Raw genomic sequence first — 25,006 nt, 5'->3', positions numbered from 1 at the left:
TGGAATATTGACGCCATCGACTGCAATATTCAGTTCAAGTCTTTACTTCTTCGTCCAGTTCGTAAAAATGGTCGCTGTGGATTTGGTAGGGAAAGTGTGAGGTACCGTGCAGTGAGGAAACGAGAAAGGTCGGAGAGGTGGTTGTTTACTTTCGAACACATGCCATCGATTCTATTGCCCGACGTCAGTATCGTGCAATCATCTGCGTACGAGGTTACGGAATCCATCTCTGGTGGCTGCGGAAGTTTCGAGATGTAGAAGTTAAACAGTACCGGGGAGAGGACACCACCCTGCGGAACCCCTGTTTGATTCTTCTCAGTTTAGATCTTTCACCTCGAAATAGTACGAATGATTGACGACCGTTCAGGTAGTTCTGGTCCACCTCTTCAGTCCTGGAGGAAACGTAGTTTTCTCAATGTCCTACAGTATCGTTGTGTGGTGTGACTGTGTCAAAAGCTTTTGACAAGTCCAACGCTACGAGGATCGTTCTCTCACAGGGTGGTTTCTGGTTGAGGCCACGAATTATCTGAACGTTTATGACGCCAAGTGCTGTGGTGGTGCTGTGCACTTTTCGGAATCCATGCTGGTGGCTGGCTAGGCTCAGGTGGTGAGTGAAGGTCGGGAGTAGCAATGCCTCAAGTGTCTTCACTAATGGGGAGAGGAGAGTTATCGGACGATAAGATTCCCCTTTGTTGGCGGGTTTCCCCAGTTTCAGTAGTGGGACCACTCTTCCGACTATCCACACCTTGGTGAGATAACTTACTCCCGTCAAGCCTAGATGCCTTAGCATTAGCATGTTAATTCCATCAGGGCCAATAGATTTTTAGGATTTTGATTTGTTGATGACACTCTGAACCTCCTCATCGGTGAAAGTAAGTGGCCGCAGTCGTGCAGAATGTCGAATCGTCAATCTGTTTCGCCAGCTCCATCACCCTACGATCATTTGACAGGCAGGAATGAAAAAGATCGTGGTGCGCGTTAAAGTCGCCTAGTACCAAACGGTTTTCACCACGAAGTAGCGCGCCCAAATTCGGATGATATCCTGTAGGGCACCATGTAACTGGGAGGATATATATATTAAATATTTCGAGCTCGACATCGCCTGACCGGTTAGCTATACTCTGACATTCTAGGGTAGTATCGGTCGATGTCTTCATCGATTAGACGATACTGCACGGTGTTGTGCAATATGAAGACTAGTCCACCACCATTATCTCGCTCGCGATCTTTTCATATCATGTTAAAACCGGCATAACTCAGAAGCGGCTGTTTAGTTTGGTTTCTTAGACCGCAACTGTCGATACGCACTCCCGATTCATAAGTGCAACTATTTTCTCGATCTTGCTCTGGAGTCAGTTGCAGTTAAATTGAAGTATACGGGTTTGTCGCGGGTGTCCGTGGGTGACCCTGGGGGCAAGGGATTGACGTGTGGGTGCGGTTGTCGCACTGGGCTGTTGATTGGCGACGCCACCGTTGTGTGTTGCGGGGGCAGACTCCTGCAGCATGGGGCAACGTACGACTCACTCCGCTCACGTGTGGTGCGCAGGCCGGAACACGCCGGGAAGTGACACCAACCAGTGCAGGAATTGCACTTAACTGATGTAACGTTCACGGTAGAGACTGTGCAAGGAACCAAGAGTTGCTGATTGGTTCTCGCACGAGGATTGGAGCGGGATGAAGGTTGGGGGGGGATAAGTCAGAGTGGGAGCAATGTTGCCTGTTTGAGCTCCTGGGGACCGTGGAGGTCTCCAAAAAAAAAAAAACAAAAACAGAAGAGAAGGTGAAAAAAACTGACTGAGTGCATAAGCAGTGCAATTAGCTTAACCATGTCGAAAATTGACACTGGATGGCAGACAGTGAACAATAAAAGAAGAGCAGCCCCTAGCTCCCCTCTTTCATCTTCACGAAAACTAGCCAGAGTGGATATCGATACTGACAACAACAACGAAAACCGGTTTGAGATACTTGGTATTAAGGAAAACGACAACAACAATGACAACAATGTAACCTCTAGTAACGAAGAAGTGAGCGTTGAATCAGCAAACAGACCACCGGCAATCATAATACCAAATGTGTCAAATATTGGTAAAGATGGACAAACAAGAATAACTGCAAAAACAATTGAAGCTTACCGCTCTCTTGTTAAATATTTGAATGAAAAGAATATGGAATTTCACACATACCAGATCAAGCAAGAGCGATCTTTTCGGGTGGTGATTAAAAATCTTCACCCTACATCTGAAATTGAAGACATTAAGAAAGAAATCGAAAATTTTGGTCATCGTGTAAGGAGAGTCAGTAACATTACAAGCCGTGCAGACAAATGCCCACTCCCCTTATTTTTCGTCGATATTGAACCAGCTAAGAACAACAAAAACATTTATGACTTCAGATACTTGGTTAATGCAGTCGTTCAGGTGGTACCACCAAAGCAAACTAATTCCATTGTCCAATGTTACAAATGTCAAGAGTTTGGGCACACGAAAAGTTATTGTAACAAATCTTATGCTTGCGTTAAATGCGGCTCTAATCACAACACTACCGAATGTACCAAAGACAGAAATGCTCCTGCCAAATGTGCAAACTGTCAGCACGAACATCCAGCCAACTATCGCGGGTGTCAAGTACACCAATCACTGAAAACCAAATATAATGTTAGTAAAGCACGCACGATGGAGAGTCCGTTTGTTTATAATGCCACAGAATCCACAGATTTGCAAAAACAAAATTCATTTTTCAACAGCAAAACAAACAACATGGCCTCGTATGCTGATGCTGTAAAAACAACTAACCTCGATCAATTTTTAGAAAAAATTGCGAAAATAATTAACGCACAGACTGCTCAGATAAATTATTTATTAGCATAAGAATAACAATATGCGTCGCCCCGGGCGCAACGTCTTGGGGGTGGCAACACGCTATCGCTATCGCTGTTTTTTAATATTCAGAAAAATACTACAACAAATTTGTTTACAAAATTTATTATAAAAGATAAAGAGTTGTACACTCACAATGTAATAAACTAAATAAAAATGAAAATATTAATTTTTACTCGAATACTCTTCAGTCTTTGAATTTGTCTTATAGCTTTTGGCTTATATCTTTCTTAAAAATAGTGATAGATACACTTTTCTAGCTTTGATAGCTGCAAAATCACATATCATATCATTGTGAGATTGAGAGAATCGCAAGATTCTACAGTCTACTCTGACTCATGGTCGATCTCAAGTAAGATTTGATCAATTTAAGTTTGCTAAAAGATCTTTCACAAGACGCAAGTGATACGGGTATACTGAGTAGTATTCTTAAAGCTGTCGCTAACGTCTTGTGGGCTTCCAGTCCCATTGAAGAAATGTATAATAAAATTTTTTCTGGCGAAAATCCAATTTGTTCTTCGTTTTTCTTCGCTCTCTTTAATAAAAGTAGGATGTCTTGGATGTCACTGTATAAATCTTCGTTATCCAAGTCATCTGGATAGGATTGCTGGCATTAATTTCGACGAGTTTGTCATTGTATGAGTCTCTGGTTAGTTCTATAATTTGTTCAAAATCACAAAGAAAACCAAAACGGTCATTAAGCTTTTCCAAATTTGTGAAACGGGTGGATATTTCCATTGATAGCTTATCCAGAATTTTGATCATACAGCGACGCATTTCTTCTTCTGCCAGCATCTTCAGATATTTCCCCAGACATATTTCGCTTCTTCCGAATTCTCTTCATAATAGTAACACCCCACTGTTCGCACTTATTTTTGGCTTTGACTTCTAGTTCCTAAAGTTTATGAACTTAATATCGAAAATATTTTGTAAAAATTCACTTTTGTTCGAACCACCTCATGAAACTTGTAGGTAGGTAGATAAAGGGGGCGGCGGAACATCCTTGGCCCCGGGCGCCCGAAGTTTTAGCTACGCCACTGCAACCATATTAACGAAATCGAAACATTTCTTAACAAAAATTAAATAGATGTGTTTTTAGTTTCCGAAACTCATTTTTCACAAAGACCATTTTTTAAAATTAGAGGATACGACATAGTTTATTGTAACCACCCTGGGGGTAGAGCCCGAGGCGGGTCGGCGGAAACATTGAAAGAAATTTGTTCACCTTCGATGCAAATTTCACGCATAAAAATCAAAACAAACACACGATCAAAAGCTATTGCCGCTGGATACTTTCCACCCAAGCTCACAATCAGTTGCATAGAATATGAAAATATGTTTAGCGAATTCGGCTCGAGTGGGGCTCTCGCTTAAATAATCCGAAAGGTAACGAACTATTTAAATGCATTATGAATAAGAATTTATCAGTTCTCTCGACCGGTATGCCTACCTACTGGTCATTGGATCCCACTAAAGTTCCGGATCTATTAGATTTTGTTGTGTACTCAGGCCTCTCTAGTAATTTGCTAAAAATTGAAGAAAACTTTGAACTAAGCTCTTATCACTCACCCTTAATTGCGGTACTCCAATCATCACCTATAATTCTTCAAAGTAAACCAAAAATTGTGACTCCGCGTACTAATATTTCATCATTTTCTTACTGGTTAGACAATAATATTGATCTTAGTGTTAACTTAAGAACCACTGACCAATTAGACGGCTTTTTTGAAAAATTTAACAACGCTATTGTAGAAGCAGGTTTTATCTCAACTCCACAAGATTTCTCAAAGGCCCAAAAGTCAGAAAGGTTTCAATAAAAGACTCCAGCAATTCATGGTATCGGTCAGATGAAGATAAAGCAGAGGCGTTTGCTAAGTACTTAAATGAAGTATTCACACCATTTAATTTTATTAATGCTTCTGATGAAAGGGAATTGATGCACTTTTTGGATACTACATGCCAAATGGATTTTCCAATAAGGCGTATTATTTTATCAGAAGTGAAAGAGGAACTGGCAAAATGTAGCAACAAAAAAACTAAAAAATACAGGAATTCCGATGAAACACCTAAACATATTTTTGCTTGTGAGCGGCATTTTTCGGCAAAAATGCGCCTTGAAAAGCGATTGCGTTCGGGGGCCGTTCCCGATATAAATTTAAAAGTTGAGCCTACATTTGACGTCCCAAATTCCGAATTAAAAAATACAATTTTATTGGGTCTAGAAGATTTTGCTCCTCAAGTTGAAGAAGCTGTCTCAAATGCACAAAATGCATCGAGGCAGCTTTTTCCAATTATTGAAAGTGAGATTGAAGATGGAATTTTTGAGCCTCTTCCATTTTTTGAGGAGGATGTATCTTTTAATTTTGATAAGGCCGCGCAAACAGGTAGGGGTCTGACCGCAGGTACAGAAAGGAAGAAGAAATTGAGGGAAGAGAATAGGGTTTTGAAAATAAAGTTAGATCAAAAAGAGCAGGAAAATAGAAGTTTAAAGGCCCAGTTAGTTGAAATGGCCGCAGAGTTAGAAAGATGTAGGGAACAGCTAAGGAATAGCTTATTTAGGGAACAGTCAGACCCTCTTTCTTTAGTTTGTAGTAAAGTTCCTCCTCAGTTAGGTGCTTGCATTAGGAGTAGTTTTATAAATAGTAATCGCCGCACCCATGGTCGGCGATATGACAATTTTTTGAAAACGATAGCTTTGGGTGTATTTTTTCTATCGCCAGTTGCTTATCGGCACTTAAAGCACCAATTAGATTTTCCATCCGAAAGTACTTTGGAAAACTTTGTTACAGACTGGCCCCGTTTCCCAGGAAGCACCCAAAGTGGCATAAAATCGTTAGACATTAGGAGTAGGGGATTCACTTTCGAACAATAGTTCGTGTCGGTTTCATGTGATGAAATGTCACTGAAATGTCATTTGCAGTATGATAGGAAATTCGATAGGGTGATAGGTATTGAGGTAAATTAGCAACTACTGCAATGACTATAATGGTGCAAGGTATAGGTGGAGAGCCTTGGTCCCACCCATTGGCTTATTTTTTCGTAAAAGGTTCCTGCAAAGGGGATGTCCTCAAGAAATACATTCTTGAAGCCATTACCTAACTGCAACATATAGGACAAATTCCTTGCCATTTTGTTTGCGACCAGGGCACCAATTTTCAGAATTTCGCTAATTTGTTAGGTGTTTCAGCGTCACGGCCTTTTTTTAATGTTAATGGCAAGGAAGTGTATTTTTTTACGATAGCCCCCATTTGATAAAAAGTAGTCGTAACTGTTTACAAAATTTAAAAAATACGATTTTCTTTAAAAATAGACGGGTAAGTTGGTTGGATATTGTTAATTTTTATGAAACCGACTCTAAGTCGAGTTATCGGTGTGCGCATAAATTAACCGATGCTCATATTTATCCAAATACCTTCCAAAAAATGAAGGTTAAATTCGCGTCTCAAGTATTGAGTAATACGGTCGCTTCTGGTATGTTGTCCCTATATAGCTCGGGAGCGTTAAGCTCGAATAGTAGGAGCTTTATTAATACCGCGGAATTCGTTTCGTTTTTTAATAAATCATTTGATATTTTAAATAGCAGTTTCGTTGAGGCCGTTGTACCCACTAAAAAGTGTTTGTAGGTTCCCCTGAACAATTAGACTTTTTAAATGAGGCAGAAGAAGTTTTAAAAACTATTCGGGTCGTAGACGAATTAGAAAGCAACACAACCAATAATTTTAGTTTTATAAAGGGGTGGGTGTTAAATATTAACAGTTTAAGACGATTGTGGCGATTTTTGTCACACTCAGGTTTTCCGTACTTGAAGACGAGATGACTATGTCAGGACAGTTTAGAACATTTTTTTGGTCAGATTCGAAGCAGAGGAGGTACTAGAGTAACGCCCTATATGTTCTCTAGTTTGTTTAGGAAATCGTGGGTAAACGTCATAACAAAAGGAAACTGTGAGCTGCCTTTGGAACCTGATGCTACAGTAATTTCGGAACATAGTAATAATATTCTACGTAATGTGTGTAATGATTCACTATTGAATGACCTTTCTTGGCAGGATTTTCAAGGTCTACCACGGCCTGAACACTCCCTCGTTAGATCAATAACATTAGATAGTAGTTTAGAAATTAATTTTTTGTAAGAAAATGCATTTAGCTACTTTTGCGGCTATTTTTATTTAAAAATTTTCAAACTGCACACATGTTCCCTGCCTTTACCATATTTAGGAGATGAAATTCCTTCGGACGAATTCATCTTCATGCATCAAAATCAAATAGACAAATGCAATTTAATGAAGCCGCCTGAGAATTTTATTGCATTTGTAAAAATTTTGGAAACCAGATTTTTAGAAGAATTCGACAGTAATTGTCATAAAATAGGAATAGGAGATATTCTTTTTAATAAAATGGAAGATGTTAGGCCCTTTTTGTGTTGTGATAATTGTGACCCAAAAATAGTTATAGCCCTTTTTATTAGAATTAGAATATATTTCTTAACTAAATTTTTAAATAAAGACCTTTCTGTCCCTAATTTTAAAAATAAAATTTTGTGTGTTTCACACCTATAGGTTTCAATTTTTTTTTTTATATTTTAGTGGTTACAATATGCGAACTCAAACTTACGATTGAAAATAAAAAAGTAGAAATTTTGTAAACAGTTAGGATAAAGAGGCTCTAAAATAAGAAAGCAATTTTTTTTTAAGGAAAATTAGAATTTGGGATATAAATGTAGGCATTTGTATATATGTAAATAATTATATTACTGTGATATTTTTATATATTTTTTATATGAATTGTTATTGATTTGTTTTTATCGTTATATGTATTCATTTATCCTTTTGTTTTTTTTCGTTATATAATGAATTGTTATCGTTTTGTTTTTTTTATATTAATAAATTTTTAATGGGTGATATAGGCCTAAAGGGGAACCGAGCACCCAAAACTAACTTCGGTCACGCGCCGTTTTGCATACCTCCTGGGTGGTGTGGAAAGTGCAATTGGGCATTTTAATTTAAATGCCCCAAAATTCTTATTTCGTTCGATCCTGTTAGTGATCATGTGAAATACCTGGGGTTACACATAGATAGAAGGCTTACCTGGAAATATCATGTAAAAGCGAAAAAAAAACAAATTAATATAAAATTGAGAAGTCTTTATTGGCTTCTGGGTAAAAAATCTGTTCTTTCTCTTGAAAATAAACTGCTAATTTATAAAACCATCATCAAACCTATTTGGACTTATGCGATACAAATATGCGACACGGCAAGCAATTCAAATATTGAAATAATACAGCGCGTTCAATCAAAAACTCTCAAGTCAATTACAAAAGCTCCATGGTATGTTTCAAATCATACTATTCACAGAGATTTAAAAATATGCAAAGTTAAAGATGAAATAAAAAAGTTTAGTGAAAGATACAAAATCAGGTTAGAGATCCATCCCAATCCTTTAGCAGTGGCATTACTACAGGCACCCACTACAACAAGTGGTGCACGTAATGTAAATACATAACTTTAGCACAAACTAGTGCATGATTATGTTATTTTAACATAAAGAAAATAGCAAATAATTATGTAAATTAGTATGTATGTAGTTTGGATTTTTATTTTTATTATATTGTCACTAAACAGAGGGTCACTTAATGAAGTAACACTCACAATTTGTTTGTATCTTAACAGCACATTTACTTATTGTCTATTAACATTAAGATAGATTGCATTTAACTTGAATACAAAAATAAAAAAAAAAAATTTAAAAAAAATCCCATATGTACGGTAAATGAGAGAAAGCTGCTTGGATTTTTCAATAATTTATATACTTTTCTATATGAGTATAAGGACTCCTCTCAGTTCTAAAAGGCTACCCGAATGCAAGTGGATCAATTTAATTTACTTCTAAGCTTAATTAAAACGCCAATAACAAAACGATTCCATATACGTCGACCAGCAGAATGTCGGCTGGCAATGTCATTACTGTAAGTAAATTTTATTTGTACAATTTATCATTTCATAATTGGGGTACTCACAACCCGTCGTTAAGCATCGTAAAATCGTAAAATTATAAACTTTTACACTTGTTTAAAAAATTTGTTCTTGGATTTCACACAAAAATGAGTTCACACATTTACAATTCTCAATGCTATGTTTTCGAATCGTTATAACTTATAACTTTATGAGACTTGTGAAAATCCTAAATAATTAAATACATTCATCACTTGCCGCCAGGTATTAGCTTGGGCTTTTAGGTAGGAGTATCAACAATGGCAAAATTTTATTGGAAACATGTGCAGCCATTTCGGATGAACTTTCTGGTATATACTTGCCACAACCAAATGAACATGAGTAGAGGGAAATACTTTACTTCAAGACCGGAATGCATCATGTTATAGGAGCTGCTGACAGCAAACATATACAAATTATGTGTCCGCGAATATCCGGATCACCGTATTTCAATTATAAGCAATATTTTAGTATTGTGTTATCAGCCGAGTGTGATAGCAAATAAACATTCATCGCAGTAGACATAGGGGCTTACGGAAACCAAAGTGATGGCGGAGTGTTAAAAATCAGTGGTTTTGGAAATAGAATTTTAAAAGGAACAATGAACCTACCAGAAGCAAAAAAAATTTCCACGTAGTGGAAATGCTGCTTTTCCGTTGACAAAACATTTGATGAGGCCATATCCGGGAAAGTGTTTGGAAGCAAACATAGACCATTTCAATAAATGTTTATTCAGAGTGCGGGTTAAAATTGAAAATACCTTTGACATTTTAATGGCTAGATGGCGAGTTCTCAATAATTCTTTGGATATGTTTCCCGAAAACGCCAATAGAATAGTAAGAGCTAAATTAATTTTACATAATTTTGTAAAGTTCCATAATTCCGAATTTTATTATCCCAACAACTTCGTAGACCACGTAAATGAAAGGGGTTTTCTAATTGAAGGGCAGTGGAGACAATTTGTAGCGCCATTACATCAAAGTACGATATTATGAAGCTCTTTTATTTAATAAATGAGTAAATAATTTAATAAATATGTCGGTTCTACGTTACCGGTACGAACCTGTATTCCTCAAATTTGTTTCCGTCTGGAACAACAAAAACAAGAACTGCAAAATAAATACAATTTTATACTTTTTTCTATATTTCAAACGTATGGCTTTTTATTTAAATTAATTAATATTATTAAAAATGTTATTGAAAAATCTATTTTCCGCGATTAACAAAAAATTGGTGGAAGGTTTGAGTAATTTGGAGGTGTAACTCCGACATCTCCATGCTTGCCAAATTAGCCCCTTCCACCTGCTTGGCAAGGCTTTCAAAAAATTATTGAAATTGTTGTATGTGGATGTAACTTCTCCGAAAGCTCCGGAAATTTGGCGTCCAGCAGGTAGCTATTTTTGTAATTACGATGGCTTTTATCGAATAACAACCGGTTTTCGCTTACAAATTGAATTGAATATTTTTCTTACATATTTTTAATATTTTGCTTATTTTTAATGAACATCTGAGCGCAATTAAGAATGTTGCCGGACTTTGCTCAAAAATTAAATATTTGAATTTTGTCAGCATTGCGCAGAGAAATTCAATTTTCTCATGCCATGCAAATCTGCATTGAGGTGCAAAATTCGAACTGTCAAATCAGTACGATTTTTTTTTCTGCATGCAGAATTCTGCTCATGTATTTCAGGCGTAAGAACGTACTGGGCGACCTTACTCGATAAAGATTGCTACAAACATAATACTATGTTCGGACCGACAACGAAAACATGTTTTCGGGGGAAGAACTGGTTTTCGCACGAAAACTTGTGTTTTCGTCCATGTAAAATCTGTCAAACGAAAACACAGTTTTCGCTGAAAACTACTTGAAAACTTACATAAATTCCACTCATTATAATCGGTGCCTACTCTAGTTTAATCAATGTTTTTGGAAGACATATTTTACCGGCCCTAAATTGTCACTTGATATTTGTTAACATTCCATATACGAAAACAGCTGTCGCTTGATATTCTCATATTAGGGGGATTCTCTTGCTCTTGCAAAATTTTTCCACGGTGCAAGAATTGCAGAATTTTCCTCTTGGTGCAACGGCACAACAACAAACACACGCAGAAAATTATTTGCAATGGCTATAAATATATCAGACCAAACCCCACGTTTATTTTCGTGCCGTCATATATCACTAGATTCTTCAATGGGTGCTCTCTTGGCCTTGCATATTTCGGTATGCATTTTGTGTCATCGTGCAATCTTGCAAGAGTAAGAAAATGCCGCTATTAATAGTTGTCAGTGAAAACTCATCGAAAACACACATTGTCGGTCCGAACGACTTATACCATGTTCAGACCGAAAATTTAAAAGATTAGATTACATTTAAGCATTTCATAACCCAACAGTGTTCTTACTGCCGTTAGTGATTTATAAATCAGATGTTTTTGACATTCAGCCATAAACATCAAAGCATTTATTAAAAGAAAACATTGAAATGGCGTACCTTATTATAAAAATTGTGTTCTTTTTTCTAAATTATCTCCGCTCAATGGAGATAATTTGGGAATTGTTTGATTCTAACCGGTTAGCAAGGAAACGTTTGCTGTATGAACACTTAGCACTAAAAATGTGTAGTATATATGGAGCGAAGTCAACAAGGTCTATTTGGATAAAGGCAAGTACATATATAAATATTGGTATTATAACTTCGTTTAATTATAATGTGTATATAATTTAGACTCGTGGCCAAATGTTTTGGGAAGTCGACTGCCAGGTGAATTCGGATGCGTTTTTTAAAAACAACTTCCGAATGAAGCGCAATTCTTTTATTAAATTGTGCATTATGTTGAAAGGTTTGGAGAAGGAAAATACCAACTACCGCAAAGCAATTCCATTAGAGAAACGCATTGCTATTGCTTTATATGCTCTTGGCTCTTCTGCAGAATATCGAACAATTGGAAATATGTTCGGAATTGGTAAAAGCACTGTCTGCTCCATTCTAATTGATTTCTGTCATGAAGTCTGGCGTTGTTTGTGGCCTTTGTATTTGAAGAAATTCCCAATGAACGAAATTCAATTGCGCGAATATTTAAATGGTTTTGAGTCATTGGGTTTCCCTCAAGTGTTAGGAGCTATAAGTAATAAGTTAAATTTTTTAGTTTTGGAGTTTTTATATATTTTTAAGTTTTAGATGGTTGTCATATAGAAGTTCGCCCAGCTGCAGAAGATGCTGTTGACTACTACAATTACAAAGGCTGGTATTCCACAGTTCTTTTGGCTTTAGTAGATGCAAGGTAAGTTTTTTCATGAATCTCGTTTAAACACCTAATGTATTTCTTTAATGTTATAGATGTCGCTTTATATACATCAACGTTGGTAGTCCAGGCCGTTGTAATGACTCTTCAATATTTGAGAGATCATCTTTAAAATGCGAGTTGGCACAATCTACTATATTTAAAGACATGAGTAAACAAATATCGTCAGTTAATGTTCCAGTCGTTTTGTTGGGCGACTCTGCGTTCAAATTTGATGAACATTTGATGAAACCGTACGCATTTTGTGTAAACCAACCTTTGGATAAAAAAAATTCAACTATGTACTCTCGAAATGCCGAAGAGTGGTGGAGAATGCTTTCGGTCATTTAAAGGGAAGGTTTAGACGGGTTGGAAAAGGCTTGGATAACCACATGGCCAACACGAAAATCGTCATAAAAGCGTGCTGCGTTTTGCACAACTTTTTAAATGAGGAAAATGATGAAATTAACGAAAATTGGATTGCAGCACAACAAATCGAAAACGAATCTCGGCAGTTGCCAGAAGACGTCTCTAACATTTGTGGAAATGTTAACCCAAGAGCAGAGGAAATAAGACAAGCATTCGTTTCGTATTTCGGTGAGTTATTACATTCAACTTTGAAATATTATTAAATCTCAACCGATCCATACTTACATATCTCATAATTCAATTCCAGTACAAAAAAAAAAAAACAGATATTTATGTATTTTATATTTATATTCATTTTCCATTTTCGTATTCATTTATTTTTATTTACATATATATTTTCATATTCATTCATATATTTAAATTCATTTACGCTTTTCATCGCTTCCTTTTCATCGGCTTCCTTCATCGCCTCAGTCGCCTTTATTAAGTCATCCTTCATTTCCTCCATTATTGTTATTGTTGATTTTTTCTTACCCTCAATGCTATCCTCTACAAGTTCGTCGGAACAAAAACTTTTGAAACCACCTACTGCTTGGTGGACCGCCTCATAATATTTCCACCGACTAGGGGAGCCACCCGATGGGCCAATTTTCTGCTTTTCTTGTCTAAAAATAAAAAAAAATATATTTAATTTATATATTGACTCATAATATATTACTTCCTGTATTTGTTGGTAAATTGTGCAATTTAATTTTAATTTCAGTGGACGTATATTCGTGTCCAGCCAAAAGCATCGTACAGGACATTTCCTCGTATATGTGGTTATTTTTCCGCGTTGATCGCAGCTCTGGCATTTTTTGTGCCACACCTCGATTAAGTCGGCCTCGGCAGTTCACTCCACATAACTCGTTTCTTTTTTTTGAGTTTTTTCCATATTTTTTTTTACTTTGTAATTTGATTTGATTGATCAACGGCAATTTTTAGTTTTATTTTTTTGTCTTCTTTGTCTTGTTTGTTTACATTCAGCATTCAGCATCAGCTGTGATAATGTAAAAATTTCCAGTGCTGACAAGTAGATTGCGCAAAATCAGAGTCGCACAGAGAGATTTAGCGTGGATCAGTTTCAAATCATTTCAATGAAGTGATTTGGAACAGTCATTTTTGTATGGCGAAATCTTGATAAATTTTTAAGATTAGTGGGATAATCCATTCAACAGCCGAAATCGTGTGATTAAGTGTCGGTCTGAACATGGTATTATAGCCCTGACAGACGACAGCGCTAATATGCATTAGCGGGCTTAATTTACATTTATTTGCGCATTTGACCCATGTGAATGCAAATTTGTAATGCACAAGAATTTCGTGCATTTGGCTGAATTTAGTAGGCAACATTGGTTAAAAATGACAGATTTTTGCTATTGTGAATGGTGATTGACCGAAGGAAGAAGAAAAAACGTAAACAAAAGATTTGAAGAAAGCGCTAAAGGTAGTAAGCTGTTTTTATATTGCTAATTATGTTATGTGCCAGTATATATTTAAAAACTAATTTTAATATTTTTAGATGGAGATGAATAAACAAAGAACAACGTGGAAAAATAATGAAGTTATATTAATAGATTTATATATCTGTGCAAATGGCGCACAAATTTACTGCAAAAGAAGTGCATGTTAAAATACGTAATCTTACACAAAAATATAGGTTAATATACATGTATCGACATAACATTGTTAACATTATTAACTTTTGTTAAATTACAGAGACGAAAGGAAAAAAGTTGGGCCCTGGGGGGGCAGCCCATCGCTGTTGAAACATTTTGATGCGGTCCATCAAATTATCGGACTGACAGCAACGAATACTGCTGAAGTATACGAATCGTTTATTGTGGTAAGCTGAGTTTTATACGTTTATTATTAAAATATCTTTTTCTTAAAACATATCGAATTCAACATTACTTTCGTTCCAGTCATCTATGGCTATAGGATCACCAGAACCAATGTCGCCAGAGCCAGAAGCAATGTCGCCGGTGTGTACGCCAGTAATTACATTGACGAACTCGCCATTAGTGTCGCCATTAGGTAGCTCGACAACAGCAGCGGGTGAATCTCCAAGTAAAAAGAGAAATTACATGGTCGAACTAATAAAAGTGGCAAAAGAACAAAACGAATTGCTGAAGACAGTGGTGGAGGACGGGAAAATATTGACTGAGAGAGTTGTTACTGCAATTGAAGAACAAAGTAGTAATACAAAAGAGTTTATAGGTATTATGAAAACTATTTTAGAAAAAATGTAATAATAAAATGAATTTGAACTGATTATTTATTTTAGAAAAAATGTAATAATAAAATGAATTTGAACTGAATATTTAGAAAAAATGTAATAATAAAATGAATTTTAACTGAATATTAATTTTAGAAAAAATGTAATAATAAATGGACTTAAACTAAATATTAATTTTGGAAATGTATTGGAATACAAATAGCTACTGCGGTAAGTAAAGTGTTTTGTACCGTTTAGGAAACTCATTGCGATGGCATTCCTAATTGCTGCCGCTGTTGAATCATTTTCTCCTAATCTTGTTGTATGATTGGGTTGATGTCTTGTTGCATCTTCTGCTGCGTCTTGAATCCAAGCTGAAGAAACTTCATCGTTCTCAATCTTAAGAAAATTGTGCAAAACGCAACACGCTCTAATTATAATATTGACATTTTTAAGAGATACTTGCAAGCCTCTTCCAATTTTACGAAAGCGCGCTTTAAGCTGACCAAAAGCATTCTCTATCACTCGGCGACATTTGGACAGTCGATAGTTATAGAGCTTTTCTACTGGAGATTGATTAGCCACATATGGGTATGGTTTCATCATGTGATGTGATAAACGGAAGGCTGAGTCGCCAATAAGAAGCACCGGTACATTGATACCTTCAATTGCTTGGCTATTTTGTTAAAAATACCAGCGTGCTCATGGAAATGTTTAAGGGAGCTCCTCTCAAATATATAGGACTCATTGTTTCGTCCTGTGGATCCTATATTTATGTATGTAAACTTTGATCTGAAAGTAATAAAAAATGTAAACACATGTGTATGAAAATCAATGTAGTCACAAATTTAACTGTGATCGCAACTTGCCAACAAAATGACTGAATACCATCCTTTATAGTTATACTAATCTACGGCTTCGTCTTTTTTGGGCTGAACTTCGATGTGGCAACCATCTACAGCACCCAAACATTGTGGAAATCCCATGATTTTGAACCCTTCGACATCTCTTTTTAGTTCTTGTGGATGTGGGGGATATGCATCAATGCAGTCCGCAAGACTGTCGCAAACTGCACGCCCAATGCCAAACAAACTAGCAACGGATCTATATTTCTGCTGCCGAACCCAATGAAAAAAGTGCAATAGCTACTATTTTTTCAAGTGGGATACAGCGCCGCATGTTGCTATCCATTTTACCGATATTTTTTACTTTTTCGCACAATTTTTGGAAAGTGCTTCTGTCTACGCGAAAGTTTTCCTTAAACCTTGCTTCATCCATTGCAGGAATATCGTGCTCCCAAAATTTACCACTTCGGTACTTAAAATACAAATTTTTTTATTTCAATCCCAAATTAAAATATTTATTTACTTACGAATTTCCAAACATTTCGTATGTGTGGCTGAGCGATTGCAATCCCAGTTCTTAAGCTTGCGTTACAATCAAGAATTGCTTTTACTTTCACTCTATTTTGTTTTAACTGAAGTAATAAACAGATTTTGTCGTTATATTCTTTTTGATTTTCTAAGAATAACAAAATTGCCATTAATAATCTCTTTTTATCCATTTCTATTTTGCTTTTTTTAATAAATAAACAAATTTCACAATCAGCTGTCGAAATTCACAAGTCTGCCGTCTGTCACCATAAAATTTCAATTCGCATTTGCGTTGCTTAAGGCGCTTTAATTTTGCTCGTCTGTCAGGGCTATAAGATACAATACTAAATCTATCAAATTACTTGCTCTTAATATTGACATAATTTGTGCATTTGTAAGTTAATTTAACAATAATTTTTTAAATTATTTTAAAACTACTAATAATGAGTAGTTTAAATAAATAATAGAAATTCGGCTTTGGCTGATTTGTCTAGTTTCATCTATGATTTTTGCGGTTAAAAACTGAATTATTTCTATTGCGTTCAAACAGCATTGAAACTGTTTGATATGGGTACCTGAGTGACTCCCAAAGATTCTGTGGGGATTTCTTATACTATGTTCGGATCGACATTGGAAACATTTTAAAAACACATTTGTATGTTGTGGAATCTAATAGCCCTGACAGACGAGCAAAATTAAAGCGCCTTAAGCAACGCAAATGCGAATTGAAATTTTATGGTGACAGACGGCAGACTTGTGAATTTCGACAGCTGATTGTGAAATTTGTTTATTTATTAAAAAAGCAAAATAGAAATGGATAAAAAGAGATTATTAATGGCAATTTTGTTATTCTTAGAAAATCAAAAAGAATATAACGACAAAATCTGTTTATTACTAAATCAGTTAAAACAAAATAGAGTGAAAGTAAAAGCAATTCTTGATTGTAACGCAAGCTTAAGAACTGGGATTGCAATCGCTCAGCCACACATACGAAATGTTTGGAAATTCGTAAGTAAATAAATATTTTAATTTGGGATTGAAATAAAAAAAAATTTGTATTTTAAGTACCGAAGTGGTAAATTTTGGGAGCACGATATTCCTGCAATGGATGAAGCAAGGTTTAAGGAAAACTTTCGCGTAGACAGAAGCACTTTCCAAAAATTGTGCGAAAAAGTAAAAAATATCGGTAAAATGGATAGCAACATGCGGCGCTGTATCCCACTTGAAAAAATAGTAGCTATTGCACTTTTTTCATTGGGTTCGGCAGCAGAATATAGATCCGTTGCTAGTTTGTTTGGCATTGGGCGTGCAGTTTGCGACAGTCTTGCGGACTGCATTGATGCATATCCCCCACATCCACAAGAACTAAAAAGAGATGTCGAAGGGTTCAAAATGATGGGATTTCCACAATGTTTTGGTGCTGTAGATGGTTGCCACATCGAAGTTCAGCCCAAAAAAGACGAAGCCGTAGATTAGTATAACTATAAAGGATGGTATTCAGTCATTTTGTTGGCAAGTTGCGATCACAGTTAAATTTGTGACTACATTGATTTTCATACACATGTGTTTACATTTTTTATTACTTTCAGATCAAAGTTTACATACATAAATATAGGATCCACAGGACGAAACAATGATTCCTATATATCTGAGAGGAGCTCCCTTAAACATTTCCATGAGCACGCTGGTATTTTTAACAAAATAGCCAAGCAATTGAAGGTATCAATGTACCGGTGCTTCTTATTGGCGACTCAGCCTTCCGTTTATCACATCACATGATGAAACCATACCCATATGTGGCTAATCAATCTCCAGTAGAAAAGCTCTATAACTATCGACTGTCCAAATGTCGCCGAGTGATAGAGAATGCTTTTGGTCAGCTTAAAGCGCGCTTTCGTAAAATTGGAAGAGGCTTGCAAGTATCTCTTAAAAATGTCAATATTATAATTAGAGCGTGTTGCGTTTTGCACAATTTTCTTAAGATTGAGAACGATGAAGTTTCTTCAGCTTGGATTCAAGACGCAGCAGAAGATGCAACAAGACATCAACCCAATCATACAACAAGATTAGGAGAAAATGATTCAACAGCGGCAGCAATTAGGAATGCCATCGCAATGAGTTTCCTAAACGGTACAAAACACTTTACTTACCGCAGTAGCTATTTGTATTCCAATACATTTCCAAAATTAATATTTAGTTTAAGTCCATTTATTATTACATTTTTTCTAAAATTAATATTCAGTTAAAATTCATTTTATTATTACATTTTTTCTAAAATTAATATTCAGTTCAAATTCATTTTAATATTACATTTTTTCTAAAATAAATATTCAGTTCAAATTCATTTTATTATTACATTTTTTCTAAAATAGTTTTCATAATACCTATAAACTCTTTTGTATTACTACTTTGTTCTTCAATTGCAGTAACAACTCTCTCAGTCAATATTTTCCCGTCCTCCACCACTGTCTTCAGCAATTCGTTTTGTTCTTTTGCCACTTTTATTAGTTCGACCATGTAATTTCTCTTTTTACTTGGAGATTCACCCGCTGCTGTTGTCGAGCTACCTAATGGCGACACTAATGGCGAGTTCGTCAATGTAATTACTGGCGTACACACCGGCGACATTGCTTCTGGCTCTGGCGACATTGGTTCTGGTGATCCTATAGCCATAGATGACTGGAACGAAAGTAATGTTGAATTCGATATGTTTTAAGAAAAAGATATTTTAATAATAAACGTATAAAACTCAGCTTACCACAATAAACGATTCGTATACTTCAGCAGTATTCGTTGCTGTCAGTCCGATAATTTGATGGACCGCATCAAAATGTTTCAACAGCGATGGGCTGCCCCCCCAGGGCCCAACTTTTTTCCTTTCGTCTCTGTAATTTAACAAAAGTTAATAATGTTAACAATGTTATGTCGATATATGTATATTAACCTATATTTTTGTGTAAGATTACGTATTTTAACATGCACTTCTTTTGCAGTAAATTTGTGCGCCATTTGCACAGATATGTCTGCGTAGATGTGCAAATCTATTAATATAACTTCATCACTATTTTTCCACGTTGTTCTTTGTTTATTCATCTCCATCTAAAAATATTAAAATTAGTTTTTAAATATATACTGGCACATAACATAATTAGCAATATAAAAACAGCTTACTACCTTTAGCGCTTTCTTCAAATCTTTTGTTTACGTTTTTTCTTCTTCCTTCGGTCAATCACCATTCACAATAGCAAAAATCTGTCATTTTTAACCAATGTTGCCTACTAAATTCAGCCAAATGCACGAAATTCTTATGCATTACAAATTTGCATTCACATGGGTCAAATGCGCAAATAAATGTAAATTAAGCCCGCTAATGCATATTAGCGCTGTCGTCTGTCAGGGCTATAAAACTACGCCGCACTCGGAACTTAAACAGCGAAAAATTTCTGAAATAATTAACATATCACCAACCGCAGGGAATACAGCGTCAAGTGAGTTATCCGAAAATAGTAATAAGAAGAATGCATGTATTGAATCGTCTCCTAGTACATGTACTCCGTCAGTACTGCAAAATAAATCGGATCAGTTGCCAGCGCTGATCCAAACTAATGAAAGACTGTTTTGAGCAGGACAAAAGTATTCCTTACCAAGATGGCCCTAAATATATTATAATGGACAACAAGCCATTTTCTACCGTAGAAGGAAAAGGTTTTCTGCAGATGATGAAAGAACTGGTTCCGCTTTTTAAAGTTCCAAGTAGAGAAACAATAAAATTACGAGTGGATGAAAAATATGAAGCGCTGTCTTCAATTTTCAAAGAGTATATTCGTAAGTGCGACAGTTATTGCCTAACGAATGACATATGGTCGGAGACAATGAAAAATCAGTCGTTCCTTGGGGTAACAATTCATTTTTTGGACAATTTACGTTTGTTGAGTGGGACGTTAGGAGTAATCGAACTGCACGAAAGTCATACAGCAGCTTATTTAGAAGAAACTATGTTTAAACTTTTCAACGAGTGGAACGTTTCCATAAATAAAATTTCTGCTTGTGTAACTGATAATGATTCAACCATAATGAAATAATACCCTGCTTCGCACGCACGCTTAATTTGGTTCTAGCGCAATCAATAGATAAGTCCACGGAAGTATCAGCTTTGATAACTAAGATGCGCGACATTGTTAAGTTTATTAAAAAAAGTGTTAATGCCAGTAATAAATTGCAGAAGAAACAAATAGATAACGGGGCTTCTACAAGTAATACCAAGAAAATGATTCTTGACGTAAGAACGCGATGGAGTTCATGTTTTTATACGTTAGAGAGATTTGTTCAGTTAGCCCCTATTTTAAGTGAAGTACTGCTCACTCACCCAGAAGCACCCACTATGGTTAATGCCTCCGAGCTGAACAAAATTAAGGAGGTGATTGAATTATTAAAGTGGTTTGAAATTGTGACCAGGGAGATTTCGGCTGATACCAACGTTACCATTAGCAAGGTTATACCTTTAGTAAGCTGTTTAACTGAAGATTTGACAAAAATTCAGCTCAAGACGCCATTGTAGGGGAGCTAAAAAGTGAACTGCAAAAGAGCATGAATAAGAGATTTGACAAACTTGAATTTAATTCAGTTCTGGCATTGGCTACTGTATTGGATCCGAGACTCAAATTTCTGCATTTTAAAAATGCACTGGCTAAAAACAAAACAGTTTTGTATTTAAATAATTTCATAACGGATGCAAATAATGGCGTTAGTACGTCGGAATCTTCGGATGAGTGTGCAACAGAAAACCCGTTTGATATTTGGAGTCATCATAAGCAGTTGGCCCACCAAAATATAAAATGTAAGTTTTCCAATTTATCTTCTATTACAACAACGGAAGTTGAAGTGCAAATGTATCTTGGATCAGCTGATGCTTCTATCAATCAGAATGCAACAGAAATGTGGGATGATATGAAAAATGTATTTCCTGAATTGTATAAATAAGCTTCCAAATATTTATCCACTTCAGTCCCTAGTGAACGACTGTTTTCTAAAGCTGGAGCAACGATCACACAGCAAAAAAATCGCTTGACAGGGAAAAGACTTTCCAAATTGTTATTTTTAAATACTGTTTTAAATAAATAATTTGTTGTTTGTTCAAAAACTATTTATATCTTTTATTTATTGAGAAAAGGTTTTAATGGGTAGCTAAAATATATATCAATTAAAGGCGTACTACTGTATTTCACTTAGTTATTGTTCTGAAATAAGCTTTTTATGCTCGCCAATAAAATACGTTAAAAAAGTTCAAAAATCCATCGATGTTTCGATACATCGATGTTTCAATGTCCGATGTTTTTGATTTCGATGTTGTTTGAAGAAACATCGATACATCGAACCTTCGATGTTTCATTTCACGATGTTTGCATCCCTAGCTACGATAGGCAGTGGTAACCAATGAATAACGAAACAAATGACCTATGGACCCAAGAATGATAGAAACAAGATTGCGCAATGCACATGTTTGCTTTTAATCAGCTGTTCTTGACTTATTATTCGCCCGCGCTTTTGAAAGTGAATTCGAATTGTGTTTTCAAGTGTTGTATTAATTGTTAAATTTTATATTTTTTAAAATGCGTTGCGCAGTGTTGGGAGCAATACTAATAATAAAAATAAAAATAATGGTAAAAATTGTGCTACGAAATGGAGATTTTTCCATTTCCCTAAAGATAAAACAGTGGTAAAACAATGGATAATTTTTGTCGTCGTACGGACAAAATTAATGCAACTTGCAGTTTGAAATGGGTAATTATAGCATTTTGATTACAATAATTTTACTTTTATAACCAAACACTCTTGCAGGTTTAAGTTCGCGGAATCCAACTAAGTTACTGCCTAGCGCTTTTCCCACGTTAACCACTGCTCCTGCAGAGGCTAATGAACGGCAGAAAAGGATGGAGTCTCGTTCCAACAAAGAGATGTTAACAACAATGTTGAAGAATACCGCCCCTGTTGAAGTAATTCAAGAAGACGAGACGAGACGAGAGGCACCTCAAACTGCAGGAGAGGAGGTCATCGATGAGAAAGACGAGAAAATACTCCATTTGGAAACAGAAATGTTAGTCCTAATTGATATTGATGAAGTATTTTTTTTTACATAAATATGTGTATTTCTTATTCTTTTTAGACAAAGGCTGAATAGTGTTGTTAGAACTTTGAATAAGTGCAAAAACGAGCAGTCAGCAGAAATTAGGATTTCCATTAAAACCTCGGAATTCCACAGAAATAATTTGGAGCAAAAACTTAGCTGCATTTTCATCAACGGCCAGGTAAGTGCCAAAATTCTAAAAAGTATAATAAATCATATTATAAACCTAAAACTACAGAAAATATTCTAATATAAAAATGTATTGATTTTAACAAATGCAAATATGTACTAACATACAAACTAAGTTTTTGCACTGTTTCTTATCCTAATTATAATAATAATCTTAACTAACATATTATTCCATTTATTTATACGCATGTATGTATGTTTATTATATTTTTACAGGTAATATTTTTCAACGTGTGTCAGTTGACCTAAATTCCACTGACCCAATTGTAAAAAAAGATGACTTGGAGATTCTCAACAACCACGGACTTGAGAATTTGGCAGCGTACATCTGCCACAAACTCGGTAAAGACAACCTCGAATTTTGTGGCAATTCAGAAAATTGTTCGTCTTATACTTGGGTGGATCACCTTTCTGAAGGAGGACTCTCAAAACCGACAGATATGTTAATGGAGCATATGAGAGCCTTGCAAGCAGTATTTGACTATGTAAATGGTACTGATTTGCATATATGTATGTACAAATTACGCCCAGAAGCACTTAGATTTAAGTAATTTTGTAAATTGTAGCTCGAAAGTAAAATAATTGTTTTTCAGAGCTAGAATGTATTTTAGGATTCGTTCCTTAAATAAAAACCTAATTGAACACATGTATAGCAAAAAAAGAAAATTAAATAGGATTTGGTCACAAAATATTCAATCTTTTTATTTGCATTAATGTATATGGTTGAAACAAACACAGCAAAAAGACAAAATTAAATAATACAATGAAAATACAATTAAATGAATATGTAGGTAAATGTTCACTATAAAATATTCACTTATATTGATATCTCTTATTAATATTCACTTATATTGATGTTAACTTTTAATTATATTCATGCTTTTGTATGCCTGCAATACAAAATTGCTTCTTATTGCAAAGAAAAACAAACAACTGAAAATCAGCTGATTGTATGTTGGTCAAGCGTGACGTAGATGCGCAGAACGAACAAAATTTGAACTCGTCATTGCGCAATCTTGTTTCTATCATTCTTGCTATCGACCAGTTTTCTTTAACACATGGGTGACCATAACAAGAATGAAACAAATTATATTCAGTAAAAGATGGCTAACCAAGCAGAATCGCAAAATCAGTGAGATTAAGCGAGTAAGCTAATGACACCAACGTGTAGTGAAAGAGGAGAAATTGTTACTTATTTCTCGAGGCTATAACAAAAATAACCTAACGGATAACGAAGGCATTAATTACTGATAACCTATTGATAACAAGTTATAGCCCTGACAGACGAGCAAAATTAATGCGCCTTAAGCAACGCTAATGCGCATTGAAATTTTATGGTGACAGACTTGTGCATTTGGACAGCTAATAGTGAATTTTGTTTATTTATTAAAACAAAAAGTGAAATGAAAGTGTTTGAAAAAGTGAAGAATATTGGAAAAATGGATAGCAAACTGTGCGTTGTTTTTTTTCTGCCATCTAAAAATAATAAAATTTGTTTTTGTTAATATACTTGCACATAATTTATTTAGCAATGTAAAAACTGTTTACCCCTGAAGCTGTAAACACAAACAAGGCGGTAGATTTCAAGCGACATCTGCCAAACAATAGCAAAAATCTGTCATTTTTAACCAATGTTGCCTATTAAATTCAGCCAAATACACGAAATTCTTGTGCATTACAAACTTGCATTCACATGGGTCAAATGCGCAAATAAAAGTAACTTAAGCCCGCTAATGCATATTAGCGCTGTCGTCTGGCTATCGCTGTCGTCTGGCTATTACGTAACTATTTTATTCAAAAAAGAATAAAAATAATTTAAAATATTAATGTTTGGTAGTTTATTAATTTTTAATAACTTTAGACAAAGTGCTGGCCAAGTGGTGAAACTTAAATCTTGTACGATGTATGTATTAGATATAAATTTTTAAATTAAAATTTCAAAGGCTGTATGACAAGCTGTCTCTTTGGAATCGTTCAAATGACCAATGAAAATAGAAACAACTTTTTCTTCTTTTTTTTATGACTTAAATTATTTATAAAAAAATATGAAACACAAATATAATGGATATAATATATGCGATGAAATAATTTTCTATTTAAGTGTCCGTTTTATTATTTTTCAAAATATAATTAACATAAATGTGTAAAAAGCGTAAGTCAAACCATACTGGGTTAACACCACCACCTAGTAAATGGTCATCGCGGAATATTATTCGTGCACATTCTATGTATTTAGGTTTTTGGTATAAGCCCTTTTAATAATTTTGTTGTTAATCTTAAGTCTATTATTTTGACAGTACCGCAGAAGCGCAGATGAATGGCGAATCGAAGGCAGCTTATACCTTAAAATCGAGAGATAATTTTTAAATCTTACACCTTTTACACAATAGTAAGTTATGAAGACTTACAAATTTCAAAATCTTGAATATGATAATAGTGTCGCAGCTAAATAAAAGCGAATTATGGTGAAAAAGCAAATTTTTAAGAAGGCAGTTGAATAGAAGAGGTGACCTTTAGAACTTATCAGGACAACCTGGGTGCCTT

The 25,006-nt window shown here is 35.2% G+C and overlaps 5 protein-coding genes and 1 long non-coding RNA gene across 9 annotated transcripts in view; 4 read left to right on the top strand and 2 right to left on the bottom strand.

The window, feature by feature from the left end:
• LOC126764085 (uncharacterized) overlaps positions 1–25,006 on the bottom strand; it is a 532,840-nt gene that overhangs the window by 285,105 nt on the left and 222,729 nt on the right. The gene's annotated exons all lie outside the window — the stretch shown is intronic.
• Positions 11,203–13,404, top strand: LOC126764115 (uncharacterized). Of its 4 annotated transcripts, none has more exons than XR_007667820.1 (5): positions 11,203–11,531; positions 11,595–11,994; positions 12,048–12,150; positions 12,207–12,747; positions 13,283–13,404. XR_007667820.1 is itself a non-coding variant. In XM_050481910.1 (4 exons), the coding sequence occupies exons 1-4, from the start codon at positions 11,352–11,354 to the stop codon at positions 12,499–12,501; spliced, it is 978 nt and encodes a 325-aa protein (XP_050337867.1). In that variant the 5' UTR covers positions 11,203–11,351; the 3' UTR covers positions 12,502–12,869. The 4 variants fall into 4 exon arrangements, 2 of the variants coding, with proteins under 2 accessions (XP_050337867.1, XP_050337869.1); XR_007667821.1 differs by lacking the exon at positions 13,283–13,404 and adding an exon at positions 13,076–13,163; XM_050481910.1 differs by lacking the exon at positions 13,283–13,404 and having other exon boundaries at positions 12,207–12,869.
• Positions 14,148–14,826, top strand: LOC126764211 (uncharacterized). Its single transcript, XM_050482007.1, has 3 exons — positions 14,148–14,218; positions 14,278–14,404; positions 14,484–14,826. Exons 1-3 carry the CDS (start codon positions 14,154–14,156, stop codon positions 14,808–14,810), a joined length of 519 nt encoding a protein of 172 aa, XP_050337964.1. The 5' UTR covers positions 14,148–14,153; the 3' UTR covers positions 14,811–14,826.
• Positions 16,267–17,657, top strand: LOC126764284 (uncharacterized). The gene is made up of 3 exons (XR_007667886.1): positions 16,267–16,543; positions 16,700–17,157; positions 17,215–17,657. It is a non-coding gene; the product is annotated as an uncharacterized LOC126764284 (long non-coding RNA).
• On the bottom strand, positions 18,342–20,460 carry LOC126764192 (uncharacterized). The gene is made up of 4 exons (XM_050481982.1): positions 19,324–20,460; positions 19,094–19,248; positions 18,908–19,034; positions 18,342–18,828 (listed from the first exon to the last, which is right to left on the bottom strand). The coding sequence occupies exons 2-4, from the start codon at positions 19,246–19,248 to the stop codon at positions 18,502–18,504; spliced, it is 609 nt and encodes a 202-aa protein (XP_050337939.1). The 5' UTR covers positions 19,324–20,460; the 3' UTR covers positions 18,342–18,501.
• LOC126764235 (uncharacterized) lies at positions 21,425–23,136 on the top strand. The gene is made up of 4 exons (XM_050482042.1): positions 21,425–21,930; positions 21,988–22,243; positions 22,313–22,454; positions 22,679–23,136. Exons 1-4 carry the CDS (start codon positions 21,927–21,929, stop codon positions 22,709–22,711), a joined length of 435 nt encoding a protein of 144 aa, XP_050337999.1. The 5' UTR covers positions 21,425–21,926; the 3' UTR covers positions 22,712–23,136.

Source organism: Bactrocera neohumeralis, unplaced genomic scaffold (genome assembly GCF_024586455.1).
Source record: "Bactrocera neohumeralis isolate Rockhampton unplaced genomic scaffold, APGP_CSIRO_Bneo_wtdbg2-racon-allhic-juicebox.fasta_v2 cluster09, whole genome shotgun sequence".
NCBI classification, from domain to species: Eukaryota; Metazoa; Arthropoda; class Insecta; order Diptera; family Tephritidae; genus Bactrocera; species Bactrocera neohumeralis.
The sequence above is the reverse complement of the archived record's forward strand: the minus strand, read 5'-3'. Positions and strand labels throughout refer to the sequence as shown.